We start from the raw sequence: 12376 nt of genomic DNA on the forward strand, positions 1-12376 counted from the left end.
TCTTGAGCATATCCTTGATGTACTTGGTTTGACTAATGAAAGTGTCATCCTTGAGTTGCTTGATTTGAAATCCGAGGAAGAAGGTCAACTCACCCATCATAGACATCTCAAATCTCTTTGTCATAATCCTATTAAAATCATCGCACCAAGTTTTGTTAGTAGAGCCAAATATAATGTCATCGACATATATTTGGCACACAAAAATTTCTCTATCAACTTTGCGAGTGAAAAGAGTAGGATCGGCTTTGCCTATTTCAAAGTCTTTCCTTAAGAGAAAGTCCTTAAGGCATTCATACCATGCTCTAGGGGCTTGCTTGAGCCCATAGAGCGCCTTATGGAGCAAATAGACGTGGTTTGAGAATTTGGGATCTTCAAAACCCGGTGGTTGCTCAATATATACTAACTCGGAGATTGATCCATTAAGGAAAGCACTCTTCACGTCCATTTGATATAGCTTGAAATCATGGTGAGAAGCAAAGGCAAGTAAAATACGAATTGACTCAAGCCTAGCTACGGGAGCATAAGTCTCACCAAAATCCAAACCTTCGATTTGTGTGTAGCCTTGAGCAACCAACCTAGCTTTGTTTCTTGTTACCACGTCATGTTCAACTTGTTTGTTTCGAAAGACCCACTTGGTTCCAATGATATTTTGCTTGGGCCTTTCTACTAAGGACCAGACTTCATTCCGATTGAAGTTGTTCAATTCCTCTTGCATAGCCATCACCCAATCCGGATCATCCAATGCTTCATATACCTTAAGAGGTTCAAAAGAAGAAACAAACAAGTAATGTTCACAAAAAGTAGCCAAACGAGATCGAGTGGTTACCCCTTTACTTATGCTTCCAAGGATATTATCCACAGGATGATCCTTTTGAATTATGTGATGAACTCTTGGATGTGGAATGGAGGATTGATGTTGGATTGGTTCAGCTTCTCTATCATCTTGAGATTTATCTCGTTGTTGAGTTGTTGTTTCAGCTTGAGTGAACCGGATACTCCGGTCTGGAGTCTGGATACTCCGGTCATTATGTCCGGAGTCTCCGGCTTCATATCCGGAGTTTCCGGGTTTTGCAGCGGATGTAGAGGTAGATGGCTCTTGAAACATCAACTCATCATCATTATCATTGTCCACTTGTTCTTGAGGCTTTATCTCACCAATCGCCGACTTCTTGATGGCTTGACTTGATGATTCTTCCATTCCTACAACATTATCAACTTGCTCCCCTCGAGAGCCATTAGATTCATCAAATGTCACGTCACACGCTATTTCAACACAATCGGAGGTTTTGTTGAAAACACGATAGCCATGAGCATTTGAGGCATAACTAAGAAGAAATCATTCATCAACTTTAGGTGCAAACTTAGAGTTTTTGGGCTTCTTGTTTAGAATGAAGCACTTACTTCCAAAGACTCTAAAGTAAGACACGTTAGGCTTTTTACCAAGTAGAAGCTCGTATGCTGTTTTGTTCAAGATCTTGTGAAGATATAGGCGGTTGATTGCATGACATGTCGTGTTGATTGCTTCCGCCCAAAATTGATCCGAGATCTTGTACTCATCAAGCATTGTTCTTGCGGCCTCAATGAGAGTTCTATTTTTCCTTTCAACAATTCCATTTTGTTGAGGAGTGTATAGAACCGAGAACTCATGACCAATGCCCTCTTCATCTAGAAACTCTTCTACGTTAGTGTTCTTGAATTCGGTGCCATTGTCACTTCTCACTTTCTTGATCTTAGTCTCAAATTCATTTTGAGCTCTTTTTGCAAACTTCTTGAAGGTCTCTTGCACTACACTTTTGTCATGCAAAAAGAATACCCAAGTGAAACGAGAATAATCATCAACAATGACAAGACTATATTTGTTACCACCAATGCTAATGTATGCCACTGGGCTAAAAAGATCCATATGTAAGAGTTCAAATAGATTGACGGTGGTGACGATACTCTTTGATGGATGTTGAACACCAACTTGCTTTCCGGCTTGGCATGCACTACAAACACGATCTTTCTCAAAAGAAACATTTGTTAGTCCTAGAATGTGATCCCCCTTTAGAAGCTTGTTGAGATTTCTCATCCCAACGTGAGCTAGTCGGCGATGCCATAACCAACCCAAGCTAGACTTTGCTATCAAGAAAGCGTCAAGTTGAGCCCTATCTTGAGAGAAATCCACAAGATAGAGCTTTCCCTTGAGCACCCCCTTGAAAGCAATGGAGTCATCGCTTCTTCTAATAACAGTTACACCCTCGTTAGTGAACAAACAATTGAAGCCCAATTCACAAAGTTGTGAGATGGACAACAAATTGTAACCAAGTGACTCAACCAAAAGAACTTTTGAGAGAGTGAACTTTGAGTTTAGATTAATGTTACCGGTACCAAGCACTCTTCCCTTTTGATTTCCCGCAAAGGTAATGAAATGATCTTCACTTGATGCGGTTATTGTTTCGAACATACTCCTTTTTCCGGTCATATGATTTGTGCATCCACTATCAATCACCCAAGTTGATCCACCGGAGGAGTATCCCTACAAAACAAAGTTACTCTTTTCTTTTAGGTACCCAACAATACTTGGGTCCTGTAATGTTAGTCACAAGAACTTTGGGCACCCATACATGGCTTTTCACTTTTGTGTTCCATGTACGGTGTCCTACAAACTTGGCAACCACTTTACCACGGTGGTTCCTTGCCAATACATAATCGGCATAAAAGGATACATGAGATGATTCTTGTGCCTTGATCTTGGTTGGGTTAGAGGCCTTGAACTTATCTTCTTTGAATGAGGATGCAACAATCTTAGCACCCTCATCACATATTGTGCATCTCTTGCTGAATTTGACAAGACCACTTTCTTGAATCACATCATTTGTCTTGTGAATGGGAGTGGTCATGTTCACTAGACCTCCTTGAGCACCCAAGGCGGTCTTGTTCTTGTTCTTGATAAATGGAATGGCATGTGGAGTACCTTGCCCATTCCTACCAAGTCCTTTACCTTTTTCAAACCCAAACTTGCTCATGTATCTTGACCCAAATTCCTTGGTGTGTTTCTCAAACTCACCTACCCTTGTTGAGGGATTTTTCTTTGGGACTTGAGTATGTGATGGAGCCTCTTCTTGCAACAAATGAGTGAGTCTAGAGATTTCTTTCTTCATTGCATTCATCTCAACATGGTTAGTAGCACAAATTTGAATATCGATGTTATAGCACCGTGCACAACCATTACTTGTCGAATGACTAGATTAATTAGATGTATCTCTAGTCTTAGAAGTACTTTCCCAAAGAGTATTAAATTAAACTTCAAGTGTCGTGTGATTAGCTTGTAAGCTTGTCATGCTCTCTTGAAGTTTCTCATTATTCTTTCTTAGGAATGTGTTAATGTCATTGACAAAAGAAAATTTTCTAGTCAAATCATCCACTTTTTCTTTTTCACTAGAGAGTGACTCTTTCAACTCAAGAAGAGTGTCATCCTTGACTTTGATTGGGTTCACAAGCATCTTGTTTTCCTCCCTTTCATTGGCGAGGTCCTTTTCAAGAGCCTTGAATTTTTCTCTCTCAAGTCTAAGCAATTCTTCTTGTGTTTCAAGAGTCTCATCCGCTTCATCTAGTTTCATAACTAATTTCATCATTTTAGTTGCGGCCCATTTACCATATTTCTTGACTAGTTTAGCAACTTCTACTTCATTATCCATTTCATCGTCCGATGAGTTTGGAGATGTTACCTTGGAGTTTTTAGCCATGAAGCACATGATAGGATCTTCATCCTCATCGTCGGTGAGATCTTCAAACAAGCTTGTAGGATGTGGAGATGATGCCTTGAAAGCCATGGTTGCAACATCTTCTTTCTCGGACTCACTTTCTTGTTGTGAATCCCATTCTTGACCGAGATGAGCTTCTCCGGCTTGCTTCTTGTATCTTTATCTATCTCTCTTGGATGTGCTTTCTTTGGTGTCTTTGTTCTTCTTCTTCTCTTTCGGGCAATCGGCAATGAAATGCCCACCTTTGTTACACCCAAAGCACTGCCTATTAGATCTTCTTCTTGGCTCATACTTCTTGTTCTTCCCAATGTTTCTAAAGTTGCTTTTCTTCAATACTCTTGTGAAGTTCTTGATAAAGAAGGCTATTTGCTCATCATCAAGCTCGTTATCATCATCACTACTAGTGCCTTCATTTTTTGAGGATTGGTTTGCCTTTTCTTTGCCTTTTGACTTAGCTTGAAGTGCCAACCCACTATTCTTGGCTGCTTGTTCTTGAAGCTCGGCTAGATCTTAGTTAATCTTGATTCTCTTCAATTGATCATTGTGAGCCTCAATTCTTCCAAGGACATTCTCGGCAGTGAAGTGCTTGAATCCTCTTTCGGCTCTAATCAAGTTAGGTAGAATAACATCCCTATCCATATACACGGTCAAGAGCTTGTCCACGATCTCACGGTCACCCCACTTGTCACCACCAAGAGATTTGATTTGATTTGTGATCTTCTTCATGCGGTTATACATCTCTTTCACACCTTCATCCTTCTTTATGGAGAATAAGCTCAATTCATCTTCCAAAGTTTTGATTCTTGATTCACGTACTTTTCTTGACCCTTGATGGTTCACTAGGAGAGTGTCTCAAACCTCCTTGCGGTTTGTACATCTTCTATCTTATTAAATTCTTCGGGGCTCACGGATGTGTGAAGCATGTTCAATGCTTGAAAATTTCGTTGGAGCACATATGATTGAATGGGTGTTGGAGTTTCATCTTCTTCCGGTAGTTCACACCCAACCTCTACAACCTTCCACACATCCTTGTGGATTGCATTCATTTAGCCGTACATCTTTGTCTTCCATTGATTGTATCTGGTCCCATCAAAGAAAGGTGGCTTGCCCATGTGGATTGATGCATTGTGCTCACTAGGTAGTGAAAAAGTGTAGTCATGAGCAACTCTTCAATAATCACCTTTGCCTTTTGACCTCGATGAGCTGCCCTTGTTTGAAGAGCGTGAGGCTCTTCTCTTGGAATCGGTGTCAGAGTCATCACTAGAATCAATAATAACTCGGGAGCTAGACTTTTTCTTCCTTTGCTCCTTCTTCTTTTTCCTCCATGCCTTCCACTTCTCATAAGACATCTCATCATCGGATGTCTCTTCTTCACTTTCTTCTCCACCATTCTTATTCTTTTCTTTTTTGTTTTTGTTGGATGGCTCTGCATTCTTGTCTTTGTTTCTTTTATCACCCGAATCGCCTTTTTCACCTTCATCAACCGGATTCTCGAGATTCTTTTCATCATCCGACATCTTGACCTCTCCGGACGGTTAAGCCCTTTGAATGGAGAGCCAAGCTCTGATACCAATTGAAAGGACCTTAAGATGCCTAGAGGGGGGGTGAATAGGCAATCTGCAACTTAAAAACACTTAAAAACCTGTCAGACGCAGACTCAGCCCGGATACTCCGGGTATAAGCCCGCATACTCCGGGTTTTGTGGTCCGGAGTATCCGGAGCTATAACCAGAGTCTCCGGGCATGAACAAACTGAAAAGAAACTACATGAATCTATGTATGAAAAGTAGATCAAGCTAAAGTACGAGTACCAGGGGTTCCTTAAAGTTGATATCCAACAAACAAAACTCACTAGAAACTCGTGAGTGAGTAGATCGAGCTCAAACCCTAGAAAAGAAGTCTCACAAGCAAATAGCAATGAAATCAAGTAAATTAACATGAAAGAGACAAGGATTTGTTTCCCGAAGTTCACACCCGAAGGTGCTACATCTCCGTTGAGAAAAGATTCGAGAGACGGAGCTCAAGAACCCCTATGCTCCTCTCACAAGGGCGAGATCACCTCTCAAGCCCAAGGTCACTTACTATGGATTCCTCGGCGAGGAATGGAGCTTACAAACTTCTTGTACAGTTCACAACCTTGATTGAGCAGTCACAAGCACGCCTAGCCGTCTAGGAGCACAAGACTTCAAGAGTAACAAATTTGAATCCACGGGCTAGACCAAAACCAAGTGCTCAAGAGGTGGGAATAAGGCTCACTAGCACAAATTCTTGCTCTTGCTTGCTTCTCACTCAAATCCCTCAAAGGAATCACTCAAGAATGATGAAAGGGGAGTGAGAGAGCTCTATTTTGGCTTTAGGAGGAGTTCAGCTCGAAAGAATGGCAAGAGAGAGTGAACTGAAGGAGGGGAGGGAGTATTTATACCCCTTGACCCAAAAATAGCCGTTGGGCGAATAGTTACCCGGAGACTCCGGTTATATGCCCGGAGACTCCGGGCAACCCTAATTTTTCAGCCCGTGAACAGCACCCGGACACTCCGGGCAAAGGGGTCCGGAGTATCCGGCCCTATACCCGGAGTATCCGGGTTAGGCAGGATGAAAGCTCAAGTTTTGCTCTTTTGAGTGTATTTTGTGGCTCACAGGTATTTGTTTAGGTTCTCTTGAGCACAAGATTTAAATCGAAACCCTTGAATCAAGTCTCTCTTGATAGTACGTCGTCCCTATACTCAAATTTCAAATATAAAATCTAATATCATGAATACAGTTAAGCACCGACTTTTCATTTCCTTTTTGGGGGGCCATACGTCATCACTTGATTCACCTATACATATTCATCACCTGCACGCATGATTAATTACATAATTAAATATACATGTGTTTTGTCATTATTCACCAAAACCCACTTAGGGGCCTAGATCACTTTCACTAGCATATCTAAACAGAAGTGCTAATAGAGTGGGCTAAATTTTAGCTAAGATTTAAAAAATTTAGCAAAAATATAAACTACTAATATGTGCTAAAATTTAGCACTCAATTTTGATCCATCCAAACGGCGGGGGCTCGCGAGCGCGGCGGCGGGGGCTCGCGAGCTCGGCGGCAAGGCCTCGGCGAGTTCGACGGCGGGGCTCGCAAACGCGGCAGCTGGGCGCGGCGAGCGCAGCGGTGGGGCCTCGGCGAGCGCGGTGGCAGAGGCTCCAGCGAGCGTAGCGACGAGGAGGCCAGGGAGCGCGGAGGCGGCGGCTCTGGTGAGCTCGGCGACGAGGACGACGGCAAGCGCGGCAGCGAACGCTCGAGCTAGCGCGCGACGAGCAAGGAGATGAGAGGGTCAATCATTTTTTTATTCGTGGGGAGTTGACTCTCAATTGGGATTCGACTCTTCTCTCTCCTCCATGATTCGATTTCTCCAGCGGTGAGAATTTGGTTTGTGTCTTCCACGTGCCCCATGGTTCGGCCACGGGAGAAGCCCTAATTAGGCATTTGCGCCGGCAACTTTTTTTTTATGGATTTTGATTTGACTCTTCACAGTTTGCTGTTTGTTCAGTTTTTAGTTGGGCCAACGTGTTGGGTCGGACCAGCTCAGGCCAGTGACGAAGTTGGGCCCTAACACAAAGCCCACTTGAATTTCTCTCGAATCTCGGCCCAAGTCAACGGCGGCGCCGGCCGCGCTCTCTGTTCCGAAGCAAGACCACCAACCACGACGGGAACACGGGATGCAAAGAAAGCAACCCCTATCCCCACCAAAGACGCGGAGGCGGAGCTCAGCTGGGACTTGGGACGGCGAGGATGGGCACCGACGCGACGCAGCTCCCAAAGATCGACTTCTCCGGCGTGGACCCGTCGGCGCCGGGCACCGGGACCTGGTCGGCGGTGCGCGCCCAGGTGATGGACGCGCTGGCCACGTTCGGCTGCTTCGACGCGGAGTACTCGGCCCTGACGCCGGAGCAACGCGCCGCGCTCTTCGACGGCGCCGCGAGGCCGCTCTTCGCGCTGCCCGTCGACACCAAGCGCCGCAACTACTACGGCGCCGACAAGCCCTTCCACGGCTACCTCGGCGGCCTCCAGGGCTACGACGGCTACGAGAGCCTCGCCATCATCGACGGCAACAAACCCGAGCCCGTCCGCGACTTCGCCGGCCTCATGTGGCCCGACGGCGGCAGCAACGACGGCTTCTGGTAAGCTTGGTACCTCCTTTCATTTCTCGCAGCAGATCTTGCTCCGTAGAGAAGCATCGTTTGGTTTGACTTTGCTCTGCTTCGGCTGCGCAGCAATGCCGTCCATGGCGTGGCGGCGCGGATCTTTGAGCTGGAAGCGGCGGTGCGGAGGATGGTGATGGAAGGGCTCGGGGTGGCCAAGTACCACGACGCGCTGAGCGCGTCGACGTGGCACCTGTTCCGGATGTCGGAGTACCAGGCGCCCAGCGCCGCGGAGAAGACGGTCAGGTTCGGGTCGCATCAAGACACCAATCTGCTCAGCGTCGTGTGCCAGCACGAGGTGGAGGGGCTGGAGATGCAGACGAGGGACGGGCAGTGGGTCCTCGTCAAGCCATCGTCGACGTCGCTCGTTGTCATAGTCGGCCAGGCACTCCGGGTACGAATCAATGCGGCTCTGCTCCACTTTTACCTCTCACTGCATTTGGCTAGAGCATGAAAGAAGTGAAGAAACTCCCTCGGTATTTTTGAAGAAAAAAACTCCCGCGGTTGCTAGCTCGTAATTTTACATGAAGGCAGTACTAGGCTACTAGCTGTTAGACAATGAGAGATTAAGCAAGAATAAATCACACTAATCTGCTGTGCAGGTAGAACGTTTCAGCAGATGTGGCCCATCGCTTATTTCCCTTTCACAACATCAATAGCAGCCATTCAGGAAACATTGTCAACCATGCAGATTTCAATTTCAACGGTGATAAGATGAAGGCCTAGTCCCAACAGATCACCAAAAAAGCTTCCTTTGCAGTTCGGTTAGAAAACACTTGTGCTGCTAACTGAATATTTTTAGACCTGCTTGTTTACAAGGATGTGCAAGTGTAATACTGTAATCATGTGCATGGATATTTTCAGGCATTGAATTCAGCACGCTAAGCTTAACAAATCACTGAGAATCTACAAACCGTGCCTGCACTTTCACAGTTACTAATTTGTAACTTCTCCTACGGTTGAAAGTTCAGACACACCCATTTCTGTACTGATCATGTAGTCTTACTTTCTGCACTGATGTTATCTTCTGATTTTCTGCACTGATGATTTTTACCTTACTCTAGGCATGGACAAACGACCGCTTGCACGCACCATTTCACCGGATTTCCGTCGCTGGGGATGTCACCAGGTACTCTGCCATACTGTTCTCCGTCCCGAATTTCATGATTCAGGCGCCAGATGAGCTTGTGGACGACGAGCACCCTCCCCGTTTCAAGCCCCATGACAACATGGACTACATCCGCTACTGTGTTTCGGAAGAAGGTGCTCGCCAGGAAGATAAGCTCAAGGCGTTCTGCGGAGTATAGGCAACATCATTCATCTGCGCTTTCAGCCCTGTGTGCACAATCGAGTTGAGCAATCTGTCCGGAAGTTTGGCATTCGTTCTATATGAGCACGTCAGAGATGCCCGTTCCATTTCTTAAAGTCCGAACTCCGAAACATGAACAATCTGGTGCCTTGCCAGGCATGAAAAGAAACGAATAAATTTATTATGACTTTTCGCAATATTACAGTGTAAATTGTAATCACATAAACTCGAGCTGCATTCGGTAAAGTAGCTCGTGGCAAAGCTATCAGCCACCAGTACACGGAGTTCAGCTGAGCAGAGTTGGGACTATGACTATGAGCGCCGAGGCGGCGCAGCTCCCCCGGATCGGACTTCTCCGGCGTGGACCCGTCGGCGCCGGGCGCCGGGACCTGGTCGGCGGTGCGCGTCCAGGTGGTGGACGCGTTGGTCACTTTCGGTTTCGGCTGCTTCGACGCGCACTACCCGGCCCTGGACCTGGAGCACCGCGCCGCGCTCTTCGACAGCGCCGTGAGGCCGCTCTTCGCGCTGCCGCTGCTAGTATTGAAAGAGTGTTTTCCAATATTATGTTGTTTATAAACTTCTTAAGTTGATCCTAATTCTTCTCGAAGCCACTGCTAGTATTGAAAGAGTGTTTTCATGATGAATTATGTGAAGAACAAGCAAAGGAACAAAATAGGTGATGATTACTGAAAAATTTCTTGATTACGTTTGTTGAGAGAGAATTTTTCAGTCAAATGAAAGATAAGGATATTATTAATCTCTTTCAACAAGGGGATCGTAGGGTTATATTGTAGTAGGCTTTATTGTTTTGTAATATTCTTTAATTGTTCGTGTCTAGAACTTGTATTTGGTTTTTATTGTGGATTCTTTATGATCATTATAATTTATCGTCCATTATATTGTGCATTTGTTTCAAAATATTTTTATATGGCAGGCGCCAATTCCTAGCTGTGTCACATATACATATTTCTAAATAGTAAAATTTGTTTGATCCCTAAACTTGTGGACGAGTTTGAACCCCTACCCCCACCGAATTCGAAAACCAATCAACACCCTCTAACTTTACGAAACTAACAAATTACGTGGTTTGGTCACCACCGAACCCCAGGAGACTGGAGTTTTTGGTAATGTTTGGTTTCTACAGTATAGTCTATTTGAAAAAAAATTAAGGATGGGTGTAATCTAATGACGGTAATTAATTCATAATTTTCTACAGTGATGCTACAGTAGATGATTTTGTAATTAAACTTTATTTAATACTCTAAATTACTGGTTAAAGGTGCAAAAAGTTTTCGCGAATTTTTTTCACCCAAACCAAACATGGCCTTTGGGCCAGTAACAAAATTGGGCCTAAAATACAAAGCCCGCTTAACTCCCTCTCGAATCGCGGTCCAAGTTAACGGCGGCGGCGGCGCTCTTCCGAACGAAGCAAGACGACCAACCACGACGGGAAGCAAAGAAAGCAATCCCCCATCTGCCCATCACCACAAAAGACACGGAGCTCAGCACATCAGCTCAGTTGGGACGGCGAGGATAGGCACCGACGCGATGCAGCTCCCAAAGATCGACTTCTCCGGCGTGGACCCGTCGGCGCCGGGCACCGGGACCTGGTCGGCGGTGCGCGCCAAGGTGATGGACGCGCTGGCCACGTTCGGCTGCTTCGACGCGGAGTACCCGGCTCTGACCCCGGAGCAACGCGCCGCGCTCTTCGACGGCGCCACGAGGCCGCTCTTCGCGCTGCCCGTCGACACCAAGCGCCGCAACTACCACGGCGCCGACAAGCCCTTCCACGGATACCTCGGCGGCCTCCAGGGCTACGACGGCTACGAGAGTCTCGCCATCGTGGATGGCAACAAGCCCGAGCCCGTCCGCGACTTCGCCGGCCTCATGTGGCCCGACGGCGGCTGCAGCGACGGCTTCTGGTAAGCTTAGTACCGTCTTTAATTGCTTCCGTAGAGAAGCAATGTTTGGTTTGACTTTGCTCTGCTGCGGCCTGCGGCTGCGCAGCAAAGCAGTCCATGGCGTGGCGGCGCGGATCTTTGAGCTGGAGGCGGCAGTGCGGAGGATGGTGCTGGAAGGGCTCGGGGTGGCCAAGCACCTGTTCCGTATGTCGGAGTACCAGGCACCCAGCGCCGCGGAGAAGACGGTCAGGTTCGGGTCGCATCAGGACAGCAATCTGCTCAGCGTCGTGTGCCAGCCAGGGTTTCCATTCCCGACCGGACCGGCCTAACCGCCGGGCTCCGGTACCAGTTTACCGGTCCGGTTAGGCCGGATACCGGTCGGAACCGGACAAAAGGAAGTTTGAATTTGTTTGAATTCAAATCTCGACGTTCAAACGGTACGGACCGGTATACCGGCCGGACGGTCCGGTTTACCGGCCGGTTTGACCGGTATACCGGTGATGTGGGAGGGGCAGCTCGAACCGGTAAACCGGCCGGTTATACCGGTATACCAGCCGGTTGGACCGGTATACCGGTTAGTTTTCCGCCGCTTCAAAAATAGATCCCGGTGTAAAATAAAAGAAAATTTCGGCATGAGCTATGCACATTTTAATGTAAATGACCATACCAAAGCAACAAGTTATAATCATACATACAAATACAATAGTAATAAGCGTGCATACAAATACAGAGTCATACACCTAGACACATGAAACGAAAATTCAACGTAGAAATGGGAAGACCCCCATTTGGGACGCGGTTTGGTATTCGGCGTTGGACATCAAAGCGATACCTCGCACTCTAAGCAGCTCAGCCTTGTAGTGTTGCCAAGTTTGGCCCGTCCACGCCGATGTTGTCTGCCATTCCTGAACTAACATAGTGTAAAAATGGGGGTCTTCCCATTCGTACACCCATCTCGTCGGTGGCTGCATGCTGATGTCAGGAATGGGATAGTGAAAAGAGTGCCTCGAATCGCTGTAGGAGGAAGAAGAGTGCTGTGGACTATCATAGTCCGTTGGTCCACCTGTTCTCCTCTGCGATTGCGGTGCTCCATGGTCGGTGTCCTGAGTAGCATGTGTGAACTGAGTCTCCCCTGCAATCAACCATATTTCATAATTAGTAGTCAATAGTCAGAAATATGTGTCTATTTGTATGTGCAATGTATACCTGTGAAACGAACACTACGAGCACG

The 12376-nt window shown here is 46.4% G+C and overlaps 2 protein-coding genes across 4 annotated transcripts; both read left to right on the forward strand.

Moving 5' to 3' along the window:
* The first annotated feature begins 7455 nt into the window (after window positions 1-7455).
* Window positions 7456-9490, forward strand: LOC120697762 (probable 2-oxoglutarate-dependent dioxygenase AOP1). Of its 3 annotated transcripts, XR_005684593.1 has the most exons (4): window positions 7463-7914; window positions 8008-8329; window positions 8538-8699; window positions 8800-9490. XR_005684593.1 is itself a non-coding variant. In XM_039981083.1 (3 exons), exons 1-3 carry the CDS (start codon window positions 7526-7528, stop codon window positions 9240-9242), a joined length of 954 nt encoding a protein of 317 aa, XP_039837017.1. In that variant the 5' UTR covers window positions 7456-7525; the 3' UTR covers window positions 9243-9490. The 3 variants fall into 3 exon arrangements, 2 of the variants coding, with proteins under 2 accessions (XP_039837017.1, XP_039837019.1); XM_039981083.1 differs by lacking the exon at window positions 8538-8699 and having other exon boundaries at window positions 7456-7914; window positions 9000-9490; XM_039981085.1 differs by having other exon boundaries at window positions 8538-8977.
* A 1074-nt stretch (window positions 9491-10564) lies between these two features.
* Window positions 10565-11538, forward strand: LOC120700630 (probable 2-oxoglutarate-dependent dioxygenase AOP1.2). The gene is made up of 2 exons (XM_039984876.1): window positions 10565-11166; window positions 11252-11538. Exons 1-2 carry the CDS (start codon window positions 10565-10567, stop codon window positions 11472-11474), a joined length of 825 nt encoding a protein of 274 aa, XP_039840810.1. The 3' UTR covers window positions 11475-11538.
* Window positions 11539-12376: the final 838 nt, after the last annotated feature.

The sequence above is a fragment of the Panicum virgatum genome, chromosome 3K (genome assembly GCF_016808335.1).
Source record: "Panicum virgatum strain AP13 chromosome 3K, P.virgatum_v5, whole genome shotgun sequence".
In the NCBI taxonomy this organism is placed as follows: domain Eukaryota; kingdom Viridiplantae; phylum Streptophyta; class Magnoliopsida; order Poales; family Poaceae; genus Panicum; species Panicum virgatum.